Source organism: Salvelinus alpinus, chromosome 1, assembly GCF_045679555.1.
Source record: "Salvelinus alpinus chromosome 1, SLU_Salpinus.1, whole genome shotgun sequence".
NCBI lineage: Eukaryota > Metazoa > Chordata > Actinopteri > Salmoniformes > Salmonidae > Salvelinus > Salvelinus alpinus.
Genome location: NC_092086.1, coordinates 90,044,345 through 90,067,822, shown reverse-complemented (window position 1 = coordinate 90,067,822; position 23,478 = coordinate 90,044,345). Strand labels below are relative to the sequence as shown.

The following is a 23,478-nucleotide window of genomic DNA, read 5'->3' as shown; positions in this document are numbered from 1 at the left end:
GGTATGAATACTTTCTGAAGGCACTGTATGTACAGCACACATATCTAGGAATAAAGGATAAATAATTAAACCGTAAACAGTAGCAGCAGCTTATGTGATGAGTCGAAACCAACAGGGCAAAAATGGTCAATGCAGATAGTCCGGGTAGCTATCTGGTTAACTATTTAACTCTGATGGCTTGATGATCAGTCTTGTTTCGGGTCCTGTTGGTTCCAGACCTGCATCGGTACCGCTTGCCATGCGGTAGCAGAGAGAACAGTCTATGATTGGGTGGCTGGAGTCTTTGGTATCTGGTATAGAGGTCCTGGATGGCAGGTAACTCGGCCCCAGTGATGTACTGGGCCATATGCACTACCCTCTGTAGTGCCTTGTGATGAGATACCAAGCAGTTGCCATACCAAGCAGTGATGCACCCAGTCAAGATGCTCTCAATAGTGCAGCTGTAGAACTTTGAGTATCTGAAGGCCCATGCCAAATCTTTTCAGACTCCTGAAGGGGAAGAGGCGTTGTCGTGCCCACTTCATGACGGTCTTGGTGTGTGTGGACCATGATAGATCCTTAGTGATGTGGGCACATCACTACAGCCCTTTTGATGTGAATAGGGGCATTTTTTGGCCCTTTGTTTCCTGTAGTTCATGATCAGCTCCTTTGTCTTGTTGACTTTGAGGGAGAGGTTGTTGTCCTGGCACCATACTGCCAGGTCTCTGACCTCCTCCCTATAGACTGTCTCATCGTCATCGGTGATCAGGCCTACCACCATTTTGTCGTCAGCAAACTTAATGGTGTTGGAGTCGACATCCCACGGCCTAATTTTTTCTGGTTCATATACAGTCACTGAACTTGGCAGACCAGACCCAGCTGCCATTTCTTTGGTGCCTAATGGAGAGCCACAGCAGATCGGAACTGTGACCATTTTGTCCAACGTTAAACAGACTGAGTAAGGCATCTTAATTTATCCACCTTTGATGCGGCCCTATGTCTGATGGAGTTTCAGTCTTTTCTGCTGAGGTGATGGCACTAGTGTGGGCATTGGGGTGTGTGGAAGAAGTGGGGCGTAAAAGGGTTATTTTGGATTCAGACTCTGCCACTGCCCTGGTCGGGCTGAGATAAGGGAGGTGTAGAACACAGACCAGCTCATGTGGGGGTAGGGAGAAATGAGGCAGTGGATAAAGTAGCTAAGGAAGCTCTGAAGAGGGAAGAGGGAGGAGGTAGATGTGGTGGTCCCGTTAGGGGGGATGGAATGCAGAAGTATTATAGCGGAGGGGACGACCCAGAAGTGTCAGAGTGAGTAGGAGATAGAGGAGAGGGGGTGGCAGTTTTTCAATATTCAGAAGTCAATAGGCACCTGGGGAGTGAAAGGAGAGATGGGGTTCTGTTGACAAGGATGAGATTGATTCATTGTGGATTGGGAAGTGGGTAACTTTTAGTCTGGAAAGACCTAGATGGGAAGTGTGGGGAGGTGGAGACTGTGAAATGTTGTATTGCAGGCAGTATGGGGAGATAGGAGGATATTTTTATGTGAGCTGGCTGAGTTGGGGGTAACCACCTTTTCACTTGTAACCACAACAAATGTCCGGCAGACTGAGATAGGAAGTTGTTGACATTTCTCTAGTCTATTCCACTGGCCAGCATCTTCCAGTGTTAGGCTAGTAGATACAAAATGTTAATATATAATATTAAGGCACAGCAAAAGACTGAGCTGATCAGAAAAGCTTTCAAGGACCTATGTTTATTTTGTTCTCCTGCCTAACCAACTGTGCTATTGTGTGTGTTTTTTCGCATTGTTTGTAACTTATTTTGTACATAATGTTTAATGTAGGCAAACTTAAATCCATTTTACCTCATTTCTACCAGCATGTTACATGTGCAACCAGAGGAAAGAAAACTCTAGACCACCTTTACTCCACACACAGAGACGCAAACAAAGCCCTCCCTTGCCCTCCAATCTGACCATAATTCCATCCTCCTGATTCCCGCTTACAAGCAAAAACTAAAGCAGGAAGCACCAGTGACTCGCTCAATATGGAAGCGGTCAGATGACACGGATGATACGCTACAGGACTGTTTTGATACCACAGACTGGAATATGTTCCGGGATTCATCCAATGGCATTGAGGAGTATACCACCTCAGTCACCGGCTTCATCAATAAGTGCATCGACGACGTCATCCCCACAATGACAGTACGTACATATCCCAACCAGAGCCATTGATTACAGGCAACATCCGCACTGAGCGGAAGGCTAGAGCTGCCGCTTTCAAGGAGCGGGACACTAATCCTGACGCTTATAAGAAATCCTGCCTTGCCCTCAGACGAACCATCAAACAGGCAAATCATCAATACAGGACTAAGATTGAATCATACTAAACCGTCTCTGATCCTCGTCGGACGTGGCAAGGCTTGCAAACTATTACGGACTACAAAGGGAAACACAGCAGCGAGCTGCCCAGTGATGCAAGCCTACCAGGGCGAGCTAAATGCCTTTTATGCTTGCTTCGAGGCACGCAACACTGAAGCATGCATGAGAACACCAACTGTTCCCGATGACTGTGTGATCACGCTCTCTGTAGCCAATGTGAGCAAGACCTTCAAACAGGTCAACATTCACAAGGCCACGGGGCCAAAAGAATTACCAGGATGTGTACTCAAAGCATGCACGGACCAACTGGCAAGTGTCTTCACTGATATTTTCAACCTCACCCTGACAGAGTCTGTAAAACCTATATGTTTCAAGCATACAGTACCACCATAGTCCCTATGCCCAAGATAGCGAAGGTAACCTGCCTAAATGACTGCGGCCTCGTAGCACTCACGTCGGTAGCCATGAAGTGCTTTGAAAGGCTGGTCTTGGCTCAAATCAACACCATCATGCCGGACCCATTCCAATTCGCATACGGCCCCAACAGGTCCAAAGACGACGCAATCGCCATCACACTGCACACTGCCCTATCGCATCTGGACAAAAGGAATACCTATGTAAGAATGCTGTTCATTGACTACAGCTCAGCCTTCAACACCATAGTACCCTCCAAGCTCATCATCAAGCTAGAGGCCCCCGGTCTCAACCCCGCCCTGTGCAATTGGGTCCTGGACTTTCTGACAGGCCGCCCCAGGTGGTGAAAGTAGGAAACAACATCTCCCCTTCGCTGACCCTCAACACTGGGGCCCCACAAGGGTGCGTGCTCAGCCCCCTCCTGTACTCCCTGTTCACCCACGACTGCATGGCCATGCACGCCTCCAACTCAAATCATCAAGTTTGCAGACTACACAACAGTAGTGGGCTTGATTACCAACAACGACGAGACAGCCTACAGGGAGGAGGTGAGGGCACTCTGAGTGTGGTGTCAGGAAAAAAAAAACTCTCACTCAATGTCAACATGTCAAAAGGAGATGATCGTGGAATTCAGGAAACAGCAGAGGGAGCACCCCCCTGTCCACATTGAAGGGACAGCAGTGGAGATGGTGGAAAGTTTTAAGTTCCTCGGCGTACACATCACAGACAAACTGAAATGCCCCATCCACACAGACAGTGTAGTGAAGAAGGCGCAACAGCGCCTCTTCAACCTCAGGAGGCTGAAGAAATTTGGCTTGTCACTCAAAACCTTGACAAATTTTTACAGATTCACAATCGAGAGCATCCTATCGGGCTGTATCACAGACTGGTATGGCAACTGCACCGCCCTCAATCGCAAAGCTCTCCAGAGGGTGGTGCTGTCTGCACAACGCATCATCGGGGGCAAACGAACTGCCCTCCATGACACCTACAGCACCCGATGTCACAGGAAGGCCAAAAAGATCATCAAGGACAACAACCACCCGAGCCACTGCCTGTTCACAATGCTACCATCCAGGGGCGAGATCGGAGTGCCTCCCGGGTGGCGCAGTGGTCTAGGGCACTGCATCGTATCGCAGCGCTAGCTGCGCCACCAGAGTCTCTGGGTTCGCGCCCAGGCTCTGTCGCAGCCGGCCGCGACCGGGAGGTCCGTGGGGCGACGCACAATTGGCCTAGCGTCGTCCGGGTTAGGGAGGGTTTGGCCGGTAGGGATATCCTTGTCTCATCGCGCTCCAGCGACTCCTGTGGCGGGCCGGGCGCAGTGCGCGCTAACCGAGGGGGCCAGGTGCACGGTGTTTCCTCCAACACATTGGTGCGGCTGGCTTCCGGGTTGGAGGCGCGCTGTGTTAAGAAGCAGTGCGGCTTGGTTGGGTTGTGCTTCGGAGGACGCATGGCTTTCGACCTTCGTCTCTCCCGAGCCCGTACGGGAGTTGTAGCGATGAGACAAGATAGTAATTACTAGCGATTGGATACCACGAAAATTGGGGAGAAAATGGGGTAAAAATTTAAAAAACAAAAAAATTAGAAGGCGAGATCGGTACAGGTGCATCAAAACCGAGAGACTGAAAAACAGCTTCTATCTCAAGGACATCAGTCTGCTAAACAGCAATCACTAACTCAGAGCGGCTGCTGCCTACATTGAGACCCAATCACTAGCCACTTTAATAAATGGATCACTAGTCACTTTATATAACGCACACTAAATAATGCCACTTTAATAATGTTTATATATCTTACATTACTTATATCACATGTATATACTATATTTTAGACCATCTATTGCACCTTGCCTATGCCGCTCGGCCATCACTCATTCATATACTTACATGTACATATTCTAATTCACCCCTTTAGAGTTGTGCATATTAGGTAGTTGTTGGGGAATTGTTAGATTACTTGTTAGATATTACTGCACTGTCGGAACTAGAAACACAAGCATTTCGCTACACTTGCATTAACATCTGCTAACCATGTGTATGTGACATGGTATGGCAACTGCTTTGCATCCGACCGTAAGGCGCTACAGAGGGTAGTGTGTACGGCCCAGTAAATCACTGTGACCAACATTACTGCCAACAAGGACCTACAGTTGAAGTCGGAAGTTACATACACTTAGGTTGGAGTAGTTAAAACTCGTTTTTCAACCACTCCACAAATTTCTTGTTAACAAACTATAGTTTTGTCAAGTCGGTTAGGACATTTACCTTGTGCATGACACAAGTAATATTTCCAACAATTGTTTACTGACATATTATTTCACTTCACTATTATTTCACATAATTCACTGTATCACAATTCCAGTGGGTCAGAAGTTTACATACAGTAATTTGACTGTGCCTTTAAACAGCTTGGAAAATTCCAGAAAATGATGTCATGGCTTTAGAAGCTTCTGATCGGCTAATTGACATAATTTGAGTCAATTGGAGGTGTACCTGTGGATGTATTTCAAGGCCTACCTTCAAACTCAGTGCCACTTTGCTTGACATCATGGGAAAATCAAAAGAAATCAGCCAAGACCTCAGAAAAGAATTGTAGACCTCCACAAGTCTGGTTCATCCTTGGGAGTAATTTCCAAACGCCTGAAGGTACCACGTTCATCTGTACAAACAATAGTACGCAAGTATAAACACCATGGGACCACGCAGCCGTCATACCGCTCAGGAAGGAGACGCGTTCTGTCTCCTAGAGATGAACATACTTTGGTGCGAAAAGTACAAATCAATCCCAGAACAACAGCAAAGGACCTTGTGAAGATGCTGGAGGAAACTGGTACAAAAGTATCGATATCCACAGTAAAACGAGTCCTATATCGACATGACCTGAAAGGCCGCTCAGCAAGGAAGAAGCCACTGCTTCAAAACCGCCATCAAGAAGCCAGACTACGGTTTGCAACTGCTCATGGGGACAAAGATCGTACTTTTTGGAGACATGTCCTCTGGTCTGATGAAACAAAATAGAACTGTTTGGCCATAATGACCATCGTTATGTTTGGAGGAAAAAGGGGGAGGCTTGCAAGCCGAAGAACACCATCCAAACCGTGAAGCACGGGGGTAGCAGCATCATGTTGTGGGGGTGCTTTGCTGAAGGAGGGACTGGTGCACTTCACAAAACAGATGGCATCATGAGGAGGGAAATTATGTGGATATATGGAGGCAACATCTCAAGACATCAGTCAGGAAGTTAAAGCTTGGTCGGAAATGGGTCTTCCAAGTGGACAATGACCCCAAGCATACTTCCAAATTTGTGGTAAAATGGCTTAAGGACAACAAAGTCAAGGTATTGGAGTGGCCATCAGAAAGCCCTGACCTCAATCCAATACAAAATGTGTGGGCAGAACTGAAAAAGTGTGTGCGAGCAACGAGGCCTACAACCTGACTCAGTTACACTAACTGTCAGGAGGAATGGGCCAAAATTCACCCAACCTATTTTAGGAAGCTTGTGGAAGGCTACCCAAAACGTTTGACCCAAATTAAACAATTTAAAGGCAATGCTACCAAATACTAGTCGAGTGTACGTAAACTTCTGACCCACTGGGAATGTGATGAAAGAAATAAAAGCTGAAAGAAATCATTCTCTCTACTATTATTCTGACATTTCACATTCTTAAAATAAAGTGGTGATCCTAACTGACCTAAGACAGGGAATTTTTACTAGGATTAAATGTCAGAAAAACTGAGTTTAAATGTATTTGGCTTAGGTGTATGTAAACTTCCGACTTCAACTGTATATACTAGGAAGGCCCAAAAGATTGTCAAAGACTCCAGTCACCCTATTCATAGACTGTTCTCTCTGCCGCACAGCAAGTCTAGGTCCAAAAGGCTCCTCTTAGCGCACGGATCCCGCTAGCGGGATCAAAATCGACAACATCCGGTGAAGCTGGAGCGCGCCAAATTCAAATGACAAAATCGTAATATTAAACATTCATGAAAATACAAGTGTCTTTCATCGTTTAAAAGCTTAACTTCTTGTTAATCCAAAAGCTGTTTCAGATTTAAAAAAGGCTTTACGGCGAAAGCATACCATGCAATTATCTTTGGACAGCGCCCCACACCAAAATACTTTTCCAAACCAGCACAGGCGTCACAAAATCCCAAATAGCGATAAAATAAATCACTTACCTTTGAAGATCTTCCTCTGTTTGCAATCCCAAGGGTCCCAGCTACACAACAAATAGTCGTTTTGTTCGATAAAGTCTTTCTTTATAATCCAAAATGTCAGTTTAGTTGGCACGCTTGATTCAGTAATCCACTCTTTCAACATGCATACAAACAAATCCAAAAGGTTACCAGTAAAGTTCGTCCAAACAAGTCAAACGATGTTTCTAATTAATCCTCAGGTACTCTAATATCTAAATAAACAATAAAATTTTAGACGGACAATAGTATTTTCAATAGGGAAGATAAATAACGAAGAGCGCCCACCTCATTCACGCGCAATAAGACTACATTTCTAATGAGAGACACCTTGGAAAAACTACAACTACTTAATAATTTTTCAAAAAACAAGCCTGAAACCCTTTCTTAAGACTGTTGATATCTAGTGGAAGCCATAGGAACTGCAATCTGGGAGCTATTTATTTGTATATCCCATAGACAAGCATTGAAATGGACTGTGACCTCAAAAAATCTTTTTCCGGGTGGATTTTCCTTGGGTTTTCGCCTGCGATATCAGTTCTGTTATACTCACAGACATTATTGTAACAATTCTAGAAACTTCAGAGTGTTTTTTATCCAATGTTGCCAACTATATGCATATCCTAGCTTCTGGGCCTGAGTAACAGGCAGTTAACTTTGGGCAAGTCATTCAGCCGAACTTCCGAACACTGCTCCCTAGCCCTAAGAGGTTTTAACGGCTTCTACCCCCAAGCCAATTAATCATATAGCCACCCAGACTATTTGTTTGTTTTTACACTGCTGCTACTCACTGTTTATTATCTATGCATAGTCACTTTACCCCTACCTACATGTACAAATTACCTCGACTAACCAGTACCCGCGCACATTGACTCGGTACTGGTACCCCCTTTATATAGCCTCGTTATTTTTATTTTATTGGGTTAATTTTCAAGCACTGCATCGCAGTTTGGTAGGCCCGGGATTACCTTGTCCCATCGCGCCCTAGTGACTCCTGTGGCGGGCTGGGCGCATGCACACTGACACGGTCGTCAGTCGTATGATGCTTCCTCCGACACGTTGGTGCGGCTGGCTTCCAGGTTAAGTGAACAGTGTTATTTATAAAAAATAAATAATTTAAAATATTACATTTACATAAATATTCAGACCCTTTACTGAGTACTTTGTTGAAGCACCTTTGGCAATGATTACAGCCTCGATCCTTTTTGGTTGTGACTCCACAAGCTTGGCACACCTGTATTTGGAGAGTTTCTCCCATTCATCTCTGCAGATCCTCTCAAGCTCTGTCAGGTTGAATTGGGAGTGTTGCTGCAGAGCTATATCCAGGTCTCTCCAGAGATGTTTGATCGGGTTCAAGTACAGGCTCTGGCTGGGCCACTCAAGGATATTCAGAGACTTGTCCCGAAGCCGCTCCTGCAATGTCTTGACTGTGTGCTTACGGTAATTGTCCTGTTGGAAGGTGGACCTTCGCCCCCGTCTGAGGTCCTGAGAGCTCTGGAGCAGGTTTTCATCAAGGATCTCTCTGTACTTTGCTCTGTTCATCTTTCCTTCGATCCTGACTAGTCTCCCAGTTCCTGCCACTGAAAAATATCCTCACAGCATGATGCTGCCACCACCATGCTTCACCGTATTGATGGTGCCTGCCAGGTTTCCTCCAGACTTGACGATTGGCATTCAGGCCAAAGAGTTCAATCTTGGTTTCATCAGTCCAGAGAATCTTGTTTCTCATAATCTAAGAGTGCTTCAGGTGCCTTTTGGCAAACTCCCAGCGGGTTGTCATGTGCCTTTTACTGAGGAGTGGCTTCCGTCTAGTCACTCTACCATAAAGGTCTGATTGGTAGAGTGCTGCAGAGATTAGGGGTTAATTAGAACAGGTTAAAACCAAATGGCAAGAGTTTTGGCACAGGGAGAGAAAGGGAAGACACCTGTATAAGATTCAGGAAGAGAAGGGGGCAGGATGTCCTCAGGCCAAGAGAGAAGGGAGGAAAGTGTAATCACAAGGCTAAGACTGGGACACACAAGGCTCAATAGTACATTGAAATTGGTCGGAAAACATCCGACTGGGAGGAGAAGATGGAGACAGTGGAACCTGTTCTAGTTCAGTGCCAGAAATATGCGAGGAAAGTGAGCGATTGTTATTATATTTGAGGAGTAATGCGGTTGAAGAGTCAGGATTAAGTGAACTGTTGGGTAAATCTTCAGGGGATGTGGTATTTACTTATGTATTTTGTTTCCCTTTGGAGATGAGAATTTTGGGTAGGATTTAGACCTTCACTGTCTCTGGTCCACTCTCCAGTCCAGTTGATGGCAGTAAGGCACCTTAAAGTTGTTTGCCAAATGCTATTGAACAGGAATATGTGATGGTGGAGGTGTGGTTGAGAGGAGGGGTGCTAGTGGTAATGAACTACTATAATGTCAGATATTGAAGCTGGAGGTGCTGGAGAGGGTGGAGGGCCAGGATAGAATTAAGGTAATGTGGTGTGGGGATTTTAATGCATACAACACGCTTTAGGGAGGGGGGGTGAAGTCTGCCTTGAACCTCGACAGTAGGGAGTGATCATTACCCCATAGTATGCACAGTAGGCCGGAGGGAGGAGGAGGTGCCAGTGGATAGAGTAGGCAGTGGGATTCGTTTCAGGAGCTGAGTGAGCAGGTGATGGCTCGGGTGGATATGAGAGGGGATGTGGATAGTATGAATAACTGGGTGAGAACTGTGTTAATGGAGGCAGCTACTGAGGCTGTACCTAAGAGTTCAGGGAGGAGGAGGAGGAGGAAAAGAGTCCCATGGTAGACGGAGGAGTGTGGGGATATTGTGAGGAGTAGGAACAGGGCATTTAGAGTACTGAAAAGGACACATAACTTCCAACATCTGATTCAATATAAGCAAGCTCTGGTGAGGAGAACTATCCGTCAAGGAAAGAGGTCATGTTGGCGTCGGTCCTGTGACGCCATTGGAAGGACGACACCTGTGGGAGAAGTGTGGGGGATGATTAAAAGGATGAGTGGGGTCAGAAGAGAGTGGGATTATCCACTGTTGATGAGTGGGAAGGATGTGGCAGTAACAGATGAGGAGAAGGCAGAGATGATGGCCTAAGCGTTTGTCCAAGTGAATAGCTCTGTGGCAGAGGGGGAGAGAGAGAACGAGAGATTAGAATCCTGGAGTGCTGGATAGGAAGGAGAATGTAAATGATGCCTTGAATGCACCATTTACCATGACAGAAGTGAAAAGGGCAATAGGTAAGGCAGGGTTAACTTCACCTGGGAAAGATGAGGTGTACTATGTTATGTTGGCCCATCTTAGTGATGAGACACACTACAGGTGGAGATGGGGGATATGCCATTGCAGATTAGGAGACAGCAGCTGGCAATTAATTATTGGGTCAACCTACAGGGACATGGGGTGTCTCATCCTGCGAAAGGGATTTTAGAGGCATGCTGGGTACATAAGCGAAGACAGAACATAAGTTTTGGGTGGGTGGGTAATGCCTAAGCGAAGGAGATGGGACTGTATGGAAGGGAGTTTAGTCCATCGGGAGCTATTCCTGTAAATTCAACATGGCTAGTATTTGATCTAGAAGTGTTGGAGAGACTACAGAAAGATAGGGAGGGTGTTGATCCATCTGATTTGTTTAAGAGACGTCTGGATACTGTGTATCAGGATTAAGTGGCCATTTATACAAATGGTTCAAAAGATCCAAGGACAGGATGTACTGGGTCAGCATTTGTAGTGCAGGCATGTGGGGTGGTAGTCAGGAAACGTATTACAGATCATCTGGCTGTATATACAGCGGAGCTGATGGCCATACTGTTGGCCTTTTATTTTATTTTATTTCACCTTTATTTATCTAGGCAAGTCAGTTAAGAACAAATTATTATTTACAATGACGGTCTACCAAAAGGCAAAAGATAAAAAATAAAATATAACATTTAGGACAAAACACACATCACGACAAGAGAGACACCACAACACTACATAAATAGAAACCTAAGACAACAACATACCATGGCAGCAACACATGAAAACACAGCATGGTAGCAACACAACATGACAACAACATTGTAGAAACACTACATGGCAGCAGCACAACATGGAAGCAGCACAAAACATGGTACAAACATTATTGGGCACAGACAACAGCACAAAGCGTAAGAAGGCAGAGACAATACAATACAATACATCACATGAAGCAGCCACCATTTTCAGTAAGTGTCCATGTTTGAGTCTTTGAATGAAGAGATGGAGAGACAACGGTCCAGTTTGAGTGTTTATTGCAGCTCGTTCCAGTCGCTAGCTGTAGCGAACTTAAAAGAGAAGCGACCCAGGGATGTGTGTGCATTGGGGACCTTTAACAGAATGTGACTAGCAGAACGAGTGTTGTATGTGGAGGATGAGGGCTGCAGTAGGTATCTCAGATAGGGAGGAGTGAGGCCTTGCAGTGGATGGAGGAAGTCAAGCCAGACAGAGTAGTTATTTTCTCTGATTCATGTGCAGTGTTGCTGAGTCTCCAGTCCTTTAGCTCACGTAGCAGACAAGACCTGCTTTATGAGGTGCAACAAACCCAGCCCATGTGGGGGTGGAGGGGAACGAGGCAGTTGATGTACTGGCTAAACAAATAAAATAACATTTAATTTGTCACATGTGCTGAATACAACAGGTGTAGACCTTACAGTGAAATTCTTACTTACAAGCCCTTAACCAACAATGCAGTTTCAAGAAAATCCCTAAAAAAGTAAGAGATAAGAATAACAAATAATAAAAGAGCAGCAGTAAATAACAATAGCGGCAGGGGGTACCGGTACAGAGTCAATGTGTCAATGTGCACCTCAACCGGTGTCGAGGTAATTGAGGTAATTATGTACATGTAGGTAGAGTTATTATAGTGGCTATGCATAGATAAAAACAGAGTAGCAGCAGCGTAGGGGGGGGGGGGGGGGGGCAATGCAAATAGTCTGGGTAGCCATTTGATTAGCTGTTCAGGAGTGTTATGGCTTGGGGGTAGAAGTTGCTTAGAAGCCTCTTGGACCTAGACTTGGCGCTCCGGAACCGCTTGCCGTGCGGGAGCAGAGAGAACAGTCTATGGCTAGGGTGGCTGGAGTCTTTGACAATTTTTAGGGCCTTCCTCTGACACTGCCTGGTATGGAGGTACTGGATGGCAGGAAGCTTGGCCCTGGTGATGTACTGGGCCGTACGCACTACCCTCCTTGCGGTCGGAGGCTGAGCAGTTGCCATACCAGGCAGTGATGCAACCCATCAGGAAGCTCTCAATGGTGCAGCTATAAAACCTTTTGAGGATCTGAGGACGCATGCCAAAACATTTCAGTCTCCTGAGGGGGAATGGGTTTGTCGTGCCCTCTTCACAACTGTCTTGGTGTGCTTAGTTTGTTGGTGATGTGGACACCAAGGAACTTGAAACTCTCAACCTGCTAGGAACAGTGGGTTAACTGCCTTGTTCAGGAGCAGAACAACAGATTTGTATCTTGTCAGCTCGGGGATTTGAACTTGCAACCTTTCGGTTACTAGCCCAACGCTCTAACCACTAGGCTAACTGTCACCCCAGATCTGTGGATCTGTTGGTGCGGTATGCAAAATGGAGTGGGTCTAGGGTTTATGGGTTGATGTGAGCCATGACCAGCCTTTCAAAGCACTTCATGGCTAAAGACAGAAGAGAGGAGGCTATTTTTACAAGATTAGGGGTGGGACACAGCCGGTTGAATAAGACCTTAAATGTGATAGGAAAGCATCCAACAGGAAAGTGTGGTTATTGCCAGGAAACACAGACCGTGGAGCATGTATTGCTACAGTGTGGGCAGTATCAAAGGGAAAGAGAGGCTGAGATCTAGTATGAGGGAGAAGGGGATACAGGAAATTAGTTTAAAAAGTATATTGAGTAGAACGTCATTAGATATAGTCTCAAATATTTTGTTATCTTTTTTTAAGAGCAACGGGGCTGGCAGATAGGATTTCGTTTCTCCCTGTCTCTGGCCCACACTCCAGTACAGTAGGTGGCGGTAATGCACCTTAACATTGGATGCCAACCGCTGATAAAGAAGAAGAAGACACCGTTTGACGTCATAACTGTGCGACACTCAAAAGCTGATACGTGGGGAGGTGACTTGGCGAAAGAAAAAAAAACGATTTTGAGTGAGATTGTTTGAGAAACAAGTTGACTCATTTAGCTGTTCATTTGTTTGATTTAAAAGCTAGTTTCTTAAGAATTGCAAACAGTCAGTATGTTGTCTGGCCAGAGGCTAACTAGACGGCTTGCTATCGAACCAACGTTAGCTAGCTAACACGGTGGCCAGTTAACGTTAGCTACCTTGCTTACCAAACAACAAGGACTGAATCCCGAGGCTTCTGTTATTTTGCATTTGTAACTTTTTCGAACTGTTGGAAACATAACATCGAGCTAATCACTACCATGAGTTTGACGATGGAGACCAGTGTCTCTTTCCTCAAATATGAACTTGCATCGACCATCGAACAGGCAGTGAGGTGTGCAGTAGAAGCCGTTTTGAAGGAAACTGCTAGAGTAGTCGGTATCAAACTGGCCGCTGCTCGGACTGCTGCTGCTGAGTCTCATCGTGAGAACCAAAGTTTGAGAGAGAGACTTGACGTATCTGAGGGTGAACTCAAAGCAACACGGTACTACATGACAGCAGCCGAGAAGAACATCAAACAGTGTTTACTTCTTAATCACAATCAGCCTAGATCAGGTGCTTTAGGACCTGGTTCCGAAGAGTCTCCTTTTCTCTTTCCCCCCACTGCTTCGGGGAGTCCTTCCAATATGCTCACGACCCGTGGCCCCAAGTCGTTTCGAGCCTCATCCACACGATCACAGTTTTCTAAGTCACTCCCCAGTGTCGGTCTTTGCTTACCAACAGTGCAGCATGAATGGCCCAGGAGCAGCGAAAACTTGAGAAGAATACGGACATCCTCCTCCACTGTCTCTTCTACCAATCCCTCACGAACATCCAAAGTGCCACAATTAGAGGTTGGAAACGCATCTCATCACAATGAGGAGGATACAGAGGGTCAATTCTACATTACAGACGATGGCGTTGCAGAGAAAGGTAGGCTTACATCCTACACATATACATTTATACTGGGCGATTCCAGCTCAGCCCAAAAATATTTTGGGCATCTCAGATTTTATAGTCAATTCTCACAACTTCATTGGGAGAAAGGATGTTTAACATGCATTTTACCCTTTTCACAAACAATTTGAGAAAATATGACACATGGTTCCTGAAAGACTATGATCTGTGAACCGTACACGATTCAGACATGTTGGTGTCATTATACTCCTAATAGTGTGCTCTAAAATATGGAGTGTGGCTATATTCTTAAGAAGAAAAAAACACAAATGTATTCAACATAAAATGCCCTTTTTGATTTAGCTTATTCTTTAGACATTGTTTGCAACAATATTTTTATTTTTATTTATTTCACCTTTATTTAACCAGGTAGGCAAATTGAGAACACGTTCTCATTTACAATTGCGACCTGGCCAAGATAAAGCAAAGCAGTTCGACACATACAACAACACATAGTTACACATGGAGTAAAACAAACATACAGTCAATAATACAGTGAAAAATAAGTCTATATACAATGTGAGCAAGTGAGGTGAGAAGGGAGGTGAAGGCAAACAAAATATATAAAATATATATATAAATAAATAAAAATATAAAAAAGGCCATGGTGGCGAAGTAAATACAATATAGCAAGTAAAAAAAAACACTGGAATGGTTGGTTTGCAGTGGAAGAAAGTGTAAAGTAGAGATAGAAATAATGGGGTGCAAAGGAGCAAAATAAATAAATAAATACAGTAGGTAAAGAGGTAGTTGTTTGGGCTAAATTATAGATGGGCTATGTACAGGTGCAGTAATCTATGAGCTGCTCTGACAGCTGGTGCTTAAAGCTAGTGAGGGAGATAAGTGTTTCCAGTTTCAGAGATTTTTGTAGTTCGTTCCAGTCATTGGCAGCAGAGAACTGGAAGGAGAGGCGGCCAAAGGAAGAATTGGTTTTGGGGGTGACCAGAGAGATATACCTGCTGGAGCGCGTGCTACAGGTAGGTGCTGCTATGGTGACCAGCGAGCTGAGATAAGGGGGGACTTTACCTAGCAGGGTCTTGTAGATGACCTGGAGCCAGTGGGTTTGGCGACGAGTATGAAGCGAGGGCCAGCCAACGAGAGTGTACAGGTCGCAGTGGTGGGTAGTATATGGGGCTTTGGTGACAAAACGGATGGCACTGTGATAGACTGCATCCAATTTATTGAGTAGGGTTTTGGAGGCTATTTTGTAAATGACATCTCCGAAGTCGAGGATTGGTAGGATGGTCAGTTTTACAAGGGTATGTTTGGCAGCATGAGTGAAGGATGCTTTGTTGCGGAATAGGAAGCCAATTCTAGATTTAACTTTGGATTGGAGATGTTTGATGTGAGTCTGGAAGGAGAGTTTACAGTCTAACCAGACACCTAGGTATTTGTAGTTGTTCACATATTCTAAGTCAGAGCCGTCCAGAGTAGTGATGTTGGACAGGCGGGCAGGTGCAGGCAGCGATCGGTTGAAGAGCATGCATTTAGTTTTACTTGTATTTAAGAGCAATTGGAGGCCACGGAAGGAGAGCTGTACGGCATTGAAGCTCGCCTGGAGGGTTGTTAACACAGTGTCAAAAGAAGGGCCAGAAGTATACAGAATAGTGTCGTCTGCGTAGAGGTGGATCAGAGAATCACCAGCAGCAAGAGCGACATCATTGATGTATACAGAGAAGAGAGTCGGTCCAAGAATTGAACCCTGTGGCACCCCCATAGAGACTGCCAGAGGCCCGGACAACAGACCCTCCGATTTGACACACTGAACTCGATCAGAGAAGTAGTTGGTGAACCAGGCGAGGCAATCATTAGAGAAACCAAGGCTGTCTCAATATACTCATCAAACACATCACATTTCCAGAGTGGGCTCTGCCACTTTTGAAGAAATTATCATTTTTATACATAGAAATTGACATTATAGTTCATTAACCAACCACTGCCCTCCTGTAGGATTCAGCAAATCACCATCAGAGGGAGTTATAATATATGCCATTTAGCAGATGCTTTTATCCAATGCACCTTGCAGTCATGCGTGCATACATTTTACACGTGGGTGGTCCCGGGAATCTAACCCACTATCCTGACATTACAAGCACCATTCTCTACCAACTGAGGTACAGAGGACCACTGAGTTCCCCTTGAATCCATTTTTGCATTCACTGTGTTGGTCATAAAATTTATCAGAACTTTAAAAGTAACAGTCCCTAATCAGGAAATGTGACGTACTTGTATATTGTTTAAAACAATGTCTAACAATTTACCAAATCAAAAAGGGTACTTTTGAAATATTAATATTATTTTTAATGTTGAATAAATGCATGTGTGCAATTTGTATTTTATAATATAGCGATTCTCCATATTTTAGAGCACTCTATTATGAGTATAACGACATTAAGCTGTTGTCTGTATCATGTACGGTTGGTTCATGGATCATTGGGTCCATGTATAGGTCTAAAAAGTGCCGAAATTGCCACTTAAATGTATTTTAAATTTTTATCATGATTACAAATGTAAAAAACATATCAAACATCCATCTTCCCAATGAAGTTTCTATGTGATAACTGCCAGAACAATCTGAGATACCAAAAATATATTCAGGCTATGCTGACATGGAATCGCCCTATTTGCATGTACTCAACAAATGAAAAGTCTCCTGCTCACTGATCATGATGATATCATTTATCTCTTTCAGAGTACAAAGTCCGTGCAAGTGGAGGAGAGGACTCTGGAATAATTCAACAGGAGCAGGAGGGAGGAACAGTGGCAGCAGAGGACCTTCACAGAACTTCTGATATTACCAACTTTGAGTTGGAGATGGACCAGAGTCACCCAGCAGGCAATGTGAATGACCTGGGCCTGATCCAGGTGCTGGATGAGGTGGATGAAGTCAAAAGAACAGTTAAAATTGAAAACGACCCTGAGGTCCCAAGTATGCTGGAGTCCCACCTCCCTGGGTCATCACAACAACTGCCACAGACGCCAGCTCACATTGATAATGATGGTGACAATGATGGTAACTTCATGGGGTTTGTCCCACCCTCTGCAGGGGACGCTGGTCTTCTAGGGGCTTTTGAAGTCCGAAGGGAGAGCTCGGATAAGGTGCATCGTTGCAATGTGTGTGGCCGGGGATTCCGCCGCTTCTACTGCCTGAAGACACACCAGCGCATTCACACGGGTGAGCGGCCATATCCCTGCAGGTATTGCGAGAAGCGTTTCCGACACCTGGACAGTTTGCATAAGCACCAGCGCATCCACACTGGGGAGAGGCCCTACCGCTGTGCCCAGTGTGGCTGCTGTTTCAGGGAGCTAGGCCAGCTCAAGAAGCACAGGCTGACCCACTCACCTGCTCCCACCACAACCCACCCGGCAGTGGCACTGTCTCTACTCCAAGCAGGGCCCTCCTATACATGGCCACACCTCCACTCACAGTCCCTGGATTCCTAATCAGGATGGATTTGGTACACACATTCATACAAACATATTTTGATGTTTGGGGTGACATGATATGATGGTACTAATTTTGTGTGTTAAGTTCACCCTAATCAAAGTTAATATTATTTAATTGACAATGTACATAAGCTGATCATGTAAGAATCATCTATTTCAGGTAGGCTAGTGGTTAGTTACCCTTTCCTTTTCTGGGCCTCTCGAGTGGTGCAGCAGTCTAAGGCACTGCATTGCGGTGCTAGAGGTGTTACTACAGATCCGGGTTCATTCCCGGGCTGTGCCACAACCGGCTGTGGCCGGGAGCCCCATAGGATGGCGCACAATTGGCCCAGCGTCATCCAGGTTAGTGCTCATCGCACTCTAGCGGTTCCTAGTGGCGGGCCGTGTGCCTGCGGACTGACCCCGGTTGCCAGTTGAACCGTTTTTTCCCCAACACATTGGTGCAGCTGGCTTCCGGCTTAATTTGGCGGGTGTTAAGGAACGCGATTAGGCAGGTCATGTTTCGGAGGACGCATGACTCCACCTTCGCCTCTCCTGAGCCCGTTGGGGAGTTGCAGCGACGCGACAAGATCGAAATTTGGGGAGAAAGGAGGGTAAAATACAAAAAACAAGTAAAGAATAATCTATTTCTATTACTGCTTGTTCACAATGTTCTTAATTGGCATAAAAGGGTGTTCATTATGCAGTCACAGATAGGAGCAGGTCTGCAGATTCCACCTGGAAAGGTTTATACAACAGTTTGGCATCAAGGGTTGATTTTCGTTAACTACACACACCTGGTAAAATGGAAATAGAGAACACTTTGGCTGAGTTGATAGCACAATACAGAAATTAAGTGTTTTTGTTGGTATTAAATGCAGATCTTTATCAACAGTTTAACACTATAATTATAAATCCTAAACTGAAGGGAAAATATGTATTTAAAGTGATGCTTCTGTTGTATATTGTTTTCATTAGCCTGTTCATTTTGAACAGGAATGAATTTATTTTGTACATTTTTGATTTACCAATAAAAAGTCACATTTTCAGAGTGTTATTGGATTATTTTGTTTAATATTGTTACATTAAAATATGACTTCATAAACAGTACACTAGACACCAAGTTTATTAATTATAAAATATGGTTATTACAATATGTTCTACACATCATAAAACGCAGATAACTATACTACCCTGCCCTTGCTGTCTGGCATTGCTCATCTAGGGCCCTGTGTTTTGTACAATCATGTAACAGCAAGATTGTTCTACATTGTAGAATAATAGTGAAGACATCAGCTATGAATAACACATGGAATCATGTAGTAACCAAAAAAGTGTGAAAAAAATCTAAATATATTTTAGATTAAAGATTCTTCAAAGTAGCCACCCTTTGCCTTGACAGCTTTGCACATGCTTGGCATTCTCTCAACCAGCTTCATGAGGTAGTCACCTGGAATGCATTTCAATTAACAGGTGTGGCTTAAGTTAATTTGTGGAATTTCTTTCCCTAATGCATTTGAGCCAATCAGTTGTGTTGTGACAAGGTAGGGTTGGTATACAGAAGATAGCCCTATTTGGTAACAGACCAAGTCCGTATCATGGCAAGAACTGCTCAAATAAGCAAAGAGAAATGACAGTCCATAATTACTTTAAGACAAAGGTCAGTCAGATAGCCTAGTGGTTAGAGCGTTGGGCCAGTAACCGAAAGGTTGGATCGAATCCCTGAGCTGACAAGGTAAAAATCTGTTGTTCTGCCCCTGAACAAGGCACTTAACCCACTGTTCCTAGGCCATCATTGTAAATAAGAATTTGTTCTTAACTGACTTGCCTAGTTAAATACAAAAAATAAAAGTCCATCCTGAAACTTTGAAAGTTTCTTCAAGTGCAGTTGTAAAAACCAAGTACTATGATGAAACTAGCTCTCCATGAGGACTGCCACAGGAAAGGAAGACCCAGAGTTACCTCAGCTGCAGAGGATATGTTTATTAGAGATAACTGCACCTCAGATTGCAGCCCAAATAAATGCTTCACAGAGTTCAAGTAACAGACACATCTCAACATCAACTGTTCAGAGGAGACTGAATCAGGCCTAAAATCTAAAATATATTTTGATTTGTTTAACACTTAATTGGTTACCACATGATTCCATATGTGTTATTTAATAGTGTTGATGTCTTCACTATCATTCTACAAAGTAGAAAATTGTAAAAATAAAGAAAAACTTTTGACTGGTACTGTATTTGTTGTGTTTTCATCATAAACCACATTTCCATCCACAGTTTTTATGCAGGTAAAGTCATACCATATAAAAAATAATAACGACAGCTGCGATGGAAACAGGACGTTTTGGTACAATTTTATAAATGCTGACAGATCATTTGTTTGTTCAACATGGTAGGATCTTTTTGTGTCGGTAAAATTAATTATGCGAATTATGGCGGTGGAAACGCCTTTATGCGCATATATTGATATAATAACCATCATATCAAAGTAAACTTGATATGGTGTGTGGTCCTCCCACTACGACTCGTCTGGAAAGCATGCAGCTTATTAGACTACAGATGAACAGTGGCATAAAGTATGCTACATGACCAAGAGTATGTGGACTATTGTCGGAATATGGAATGTGGAATATGTTTTACGTGTTTCAGCATTTGGCGGTCCCGTTCTGTGAGCTTGCGTGGCCTGCCACTTTGCGGCTGAGCCGTTGTTGCTCCTAGACGTCTCCACTTCACAATAACAGCACTTGCCATTGACCGGGACAGCTCTTGCAGGGCAGACATTTTACGAAATGACTTTTGGGAAGGTGGCATCATATGATGGTGCCACGTTGAAAGTCACTGAGCTCCTCAGTAAGGCCATTCTACTGTTTGTCTTTGGAGATTGCATTGCTATGTGCTCGATTTTATACACCTGTCATGTGGCTGAAATAGCAAAATCCACTAATTTGAAGTGTATTTGATATTTTGGTATATGATTGTAATACCCCTTTATTTATCCATACTGTTTCCCACATATGCTCTACAGTACATTTAATAAACTCTTATTTAAATGTACAGTGGCTTGTGAAAGTATTCACCCCCCTTGGCATTTTTCCTATTTTGTTGCCTTACAACCTTGAATTAAAATTTATTTTGGGGGGGGTTTGTATCATTTGATGTACACAACATGTCTACCACTTTGAAGATGAAAAATATTTTTTATTGTGAAACAAACAAGGAATAAGACAAACAAAAAAACATGAGCGTGCATAACTATTCACCCCCCAAAAGTCAATACTTTGTAGAGCCACCTTTTGCAGAAATTACAGCTGCAAGTCTCTTGGGGTATGTCTCAAAGGCTTGACACATCTAAACACTGGGATTTTTGCCTGTTTTTCAAGGCAAAACTGCTCCAGCTCCTTCAAGTTGGATGGGTTCCGCTGGTGTACAGCAATCTTAAGTCATACCACAGATTCTCAATTGGATTGAGTTCTGGGCTTTGACTAGGCCATTCCAAGACATTTAAATGTTTACCCTTAAACCAGTCGAGTGTTGCTTTAGCAGTATGCTTATGGTCATTGTCCTGCTGGAAGGTGAACCTCCATCCCAGTCTCAAATCTCTGGAAGACTGAAACAGGTTTCCCTCAAGAATTTCCCTGTATTTAGCACCATCCATCATTCCTTCAATTCTGACCAGTTTCCCAGTCCCTACCGAGGAGACACATCCCCACAGCATGATGCTGCCACCACCATGCTTCACTGTGGGAATGGTGTTCTCGGGGTGATGAGAGGTGTTGGGTTTGCGCCAGACATAACGTTTTCCTTGATGGCCAAAAAGCTCAATTTTAGTCTCATCTGACCAGAGTACCTTCTTCCATATGTTTGGGGAGTCTCCCACATGCCTTTTGGCGAACACCAAACATGTTTGCTTATTTTTTTCTTTAAGCAATGGCATTTTTCTGGCCACTCTTCCATAAAGCCCAGCTCTGTGGAGTGTATGGATTATAGTGGTCCTATGGACAGATACTCCCATCTCTGCTGTGGAGCTTTGCAGCTCCTTCAGGGTTATCTTTGGTCTCTTTGTTGCCTCTCTGGTTAATGCTCTCCTTGCCTGGTCCGTGAGTTTTGGTGGGCGGCCCTCTCTTGGCAGGTTTGTTGTGGTGCCATATTCTTAAATTTTTTTATAATGGATTTAATGGTGCTCTGTGGGATGTTTCAAGTTTCTGATATTTTTTTATAACCCAACCCTGATCTGTACTTCTCCACAACTTTGTCCCTGACCTGTTTGGAGAGCTCCTTGGTCTTCATGGTGCCGCATGCTTGGTGGTGCCCCTTGCTTAGTGGTGTTGCAGACTCTGGGGCCTTTCAGAACAGGTGTATAAATACTGAGATCATGTGACAGGTCATGTAACACTTAGATTGCACATAGGTGGACTTAATTTAACAAATTATGTGACTTCTGAAGGTAATTGGTTGCACCAGATCTTATTTAGGGGCTTCATAGCAAAGGGGGTGAATACATATGCACGCACCACTCTCCCGTTTTTTTTAATTTTTAAAGAAGTTATTTTCTTCATTTCACTTCACCAATTTGGACTATTTTGTGTATGTCCATTACATGAAATCCAAATAAAAATCAATTTAAATTACAGGTTGTAATGCAACAAAATAGGAAAAACGCCAAGTGGGATGAATACTTTTGCAAGGCACTGTATCTTTGCTCTGTGCAACAAATGCAATGTGTTGAAGACAGACAGTGTCTCTCCGACTTTTATTTCTCTGACGTTTATTTGTGCAATGTGGATCAGCACTCTTGACAGGACACATGGGGGGGATGCGACAGTCTCGGTCAAACGCACCCCTAACCCATCCTCTCCTCTCTACCAACCTGCTCTTTTCACCTCTCTGGTCTTTAACTCGAACAGGTAGGTGGAGGACTGGGCAACACCACACATCTGTGGAGAAAAAAATCTCATTTACTGTATTATCACTTAAAAGGATATTGTAAAATCAGCACAATGGGTTTGTATGTACCTGAATTGACATCACTCACATTACAAACCATTTGGGGAAATAAAGTAATTGTAAATCTAGAATTTGATAGGTAAACCAGGCGCACCTTACAGGCTGCTTATTCCTCCACATAATGTTGTATATTTAGTGTATGTAACAATAATTTAAAGTACTAAAGAAATTTTTTGGGGTATCAGTACTTTACTATTTATGTTTTTGACAACTTTTACTTCACTACATTCCTAAAGAAAATAATGACTTTTTACTCCATACATTTTCCCTAACACACAAAAGTAGGTCTAGTCGTTACATTTTGAATGCTTAGCGGGACAGGAAAATGGTCCAATTCACGCACTTACCAATAGAACAGCCATGGTCATCACTACTGCCATTGATCTGGTGGTCTCACTAAACACACATGCTTCGTTTGTAAATGATGTCTGAATTTTGGAGGGTGCCCCCGACTATCCGTAAATATAAAAAAACATGTTGCTGTCTGTTTAGCTTAATATAATGAATTTGAAATTATTTATACTTTTACTTTTGTACTTAAGTATGTTCAAAATGTAATACTTTTAGACTTTTACTGAAGTAGTATTTTATTGGGTGACTTTTACTTCAGGCATTTTTTTAACTTTTAATCAAGTATGAAGATTGGATACTTTTTCCACCACTACAGATTAAATACATGATGATGACATTCACAGGGTGGTGAAAGTGATGATTTTATTCTGGTGACATAATAATCGATGTTTTGCTGCCGTTTAAGAAAAATAAAAAATCTCGCTCTTTTGGCCATAATAATCTCATGTAGGTTACACATGCGCTCTAGCCACAAGTGTGCAGGTTAGCTATTTGTTAGCAGCAATTGTTAGCTAGAGCGCACGTTTGTGAGAAAACCATCAGTAGAGTTGGAAACCCATTTAACTTGTATTTTTTATTCGGTACATGGGAATTTAATCGCAAACGGTATTTGTATGTGCACAACGTCATCACG

General features: G+C 43.7%; 1 protein-coding gene across 1 annotated transcript; it reads left to right on the top strand.

Moving 5' to 3' along the window:
• Window positions 1-13,035: 13,035 nt before the first annotated feature.
• LOC139533592 (uncharacterized) lies at window positions 13,036-18,536 on the top strand. Its single transcript, XM_071331744.1, has 2 exons — window positions 13,036-14,037; window positions 16,754-18,536. The coding sequence occupies exons 1-2, from the start codon at window positions 13,386-13,388 to the stop codon at window positions 17,503-17,505; spliced, it is 1,404 nt and encodes a 467-aa protein (XP_071187845.1). The 5' UTR covers window positions 13,036-13,385; the 3' UTR covers window positions 17,506-18,536.
• The last annotated feature ends 4,942 nt before the right edge of the window (window positions 18,537-23,478 follow it).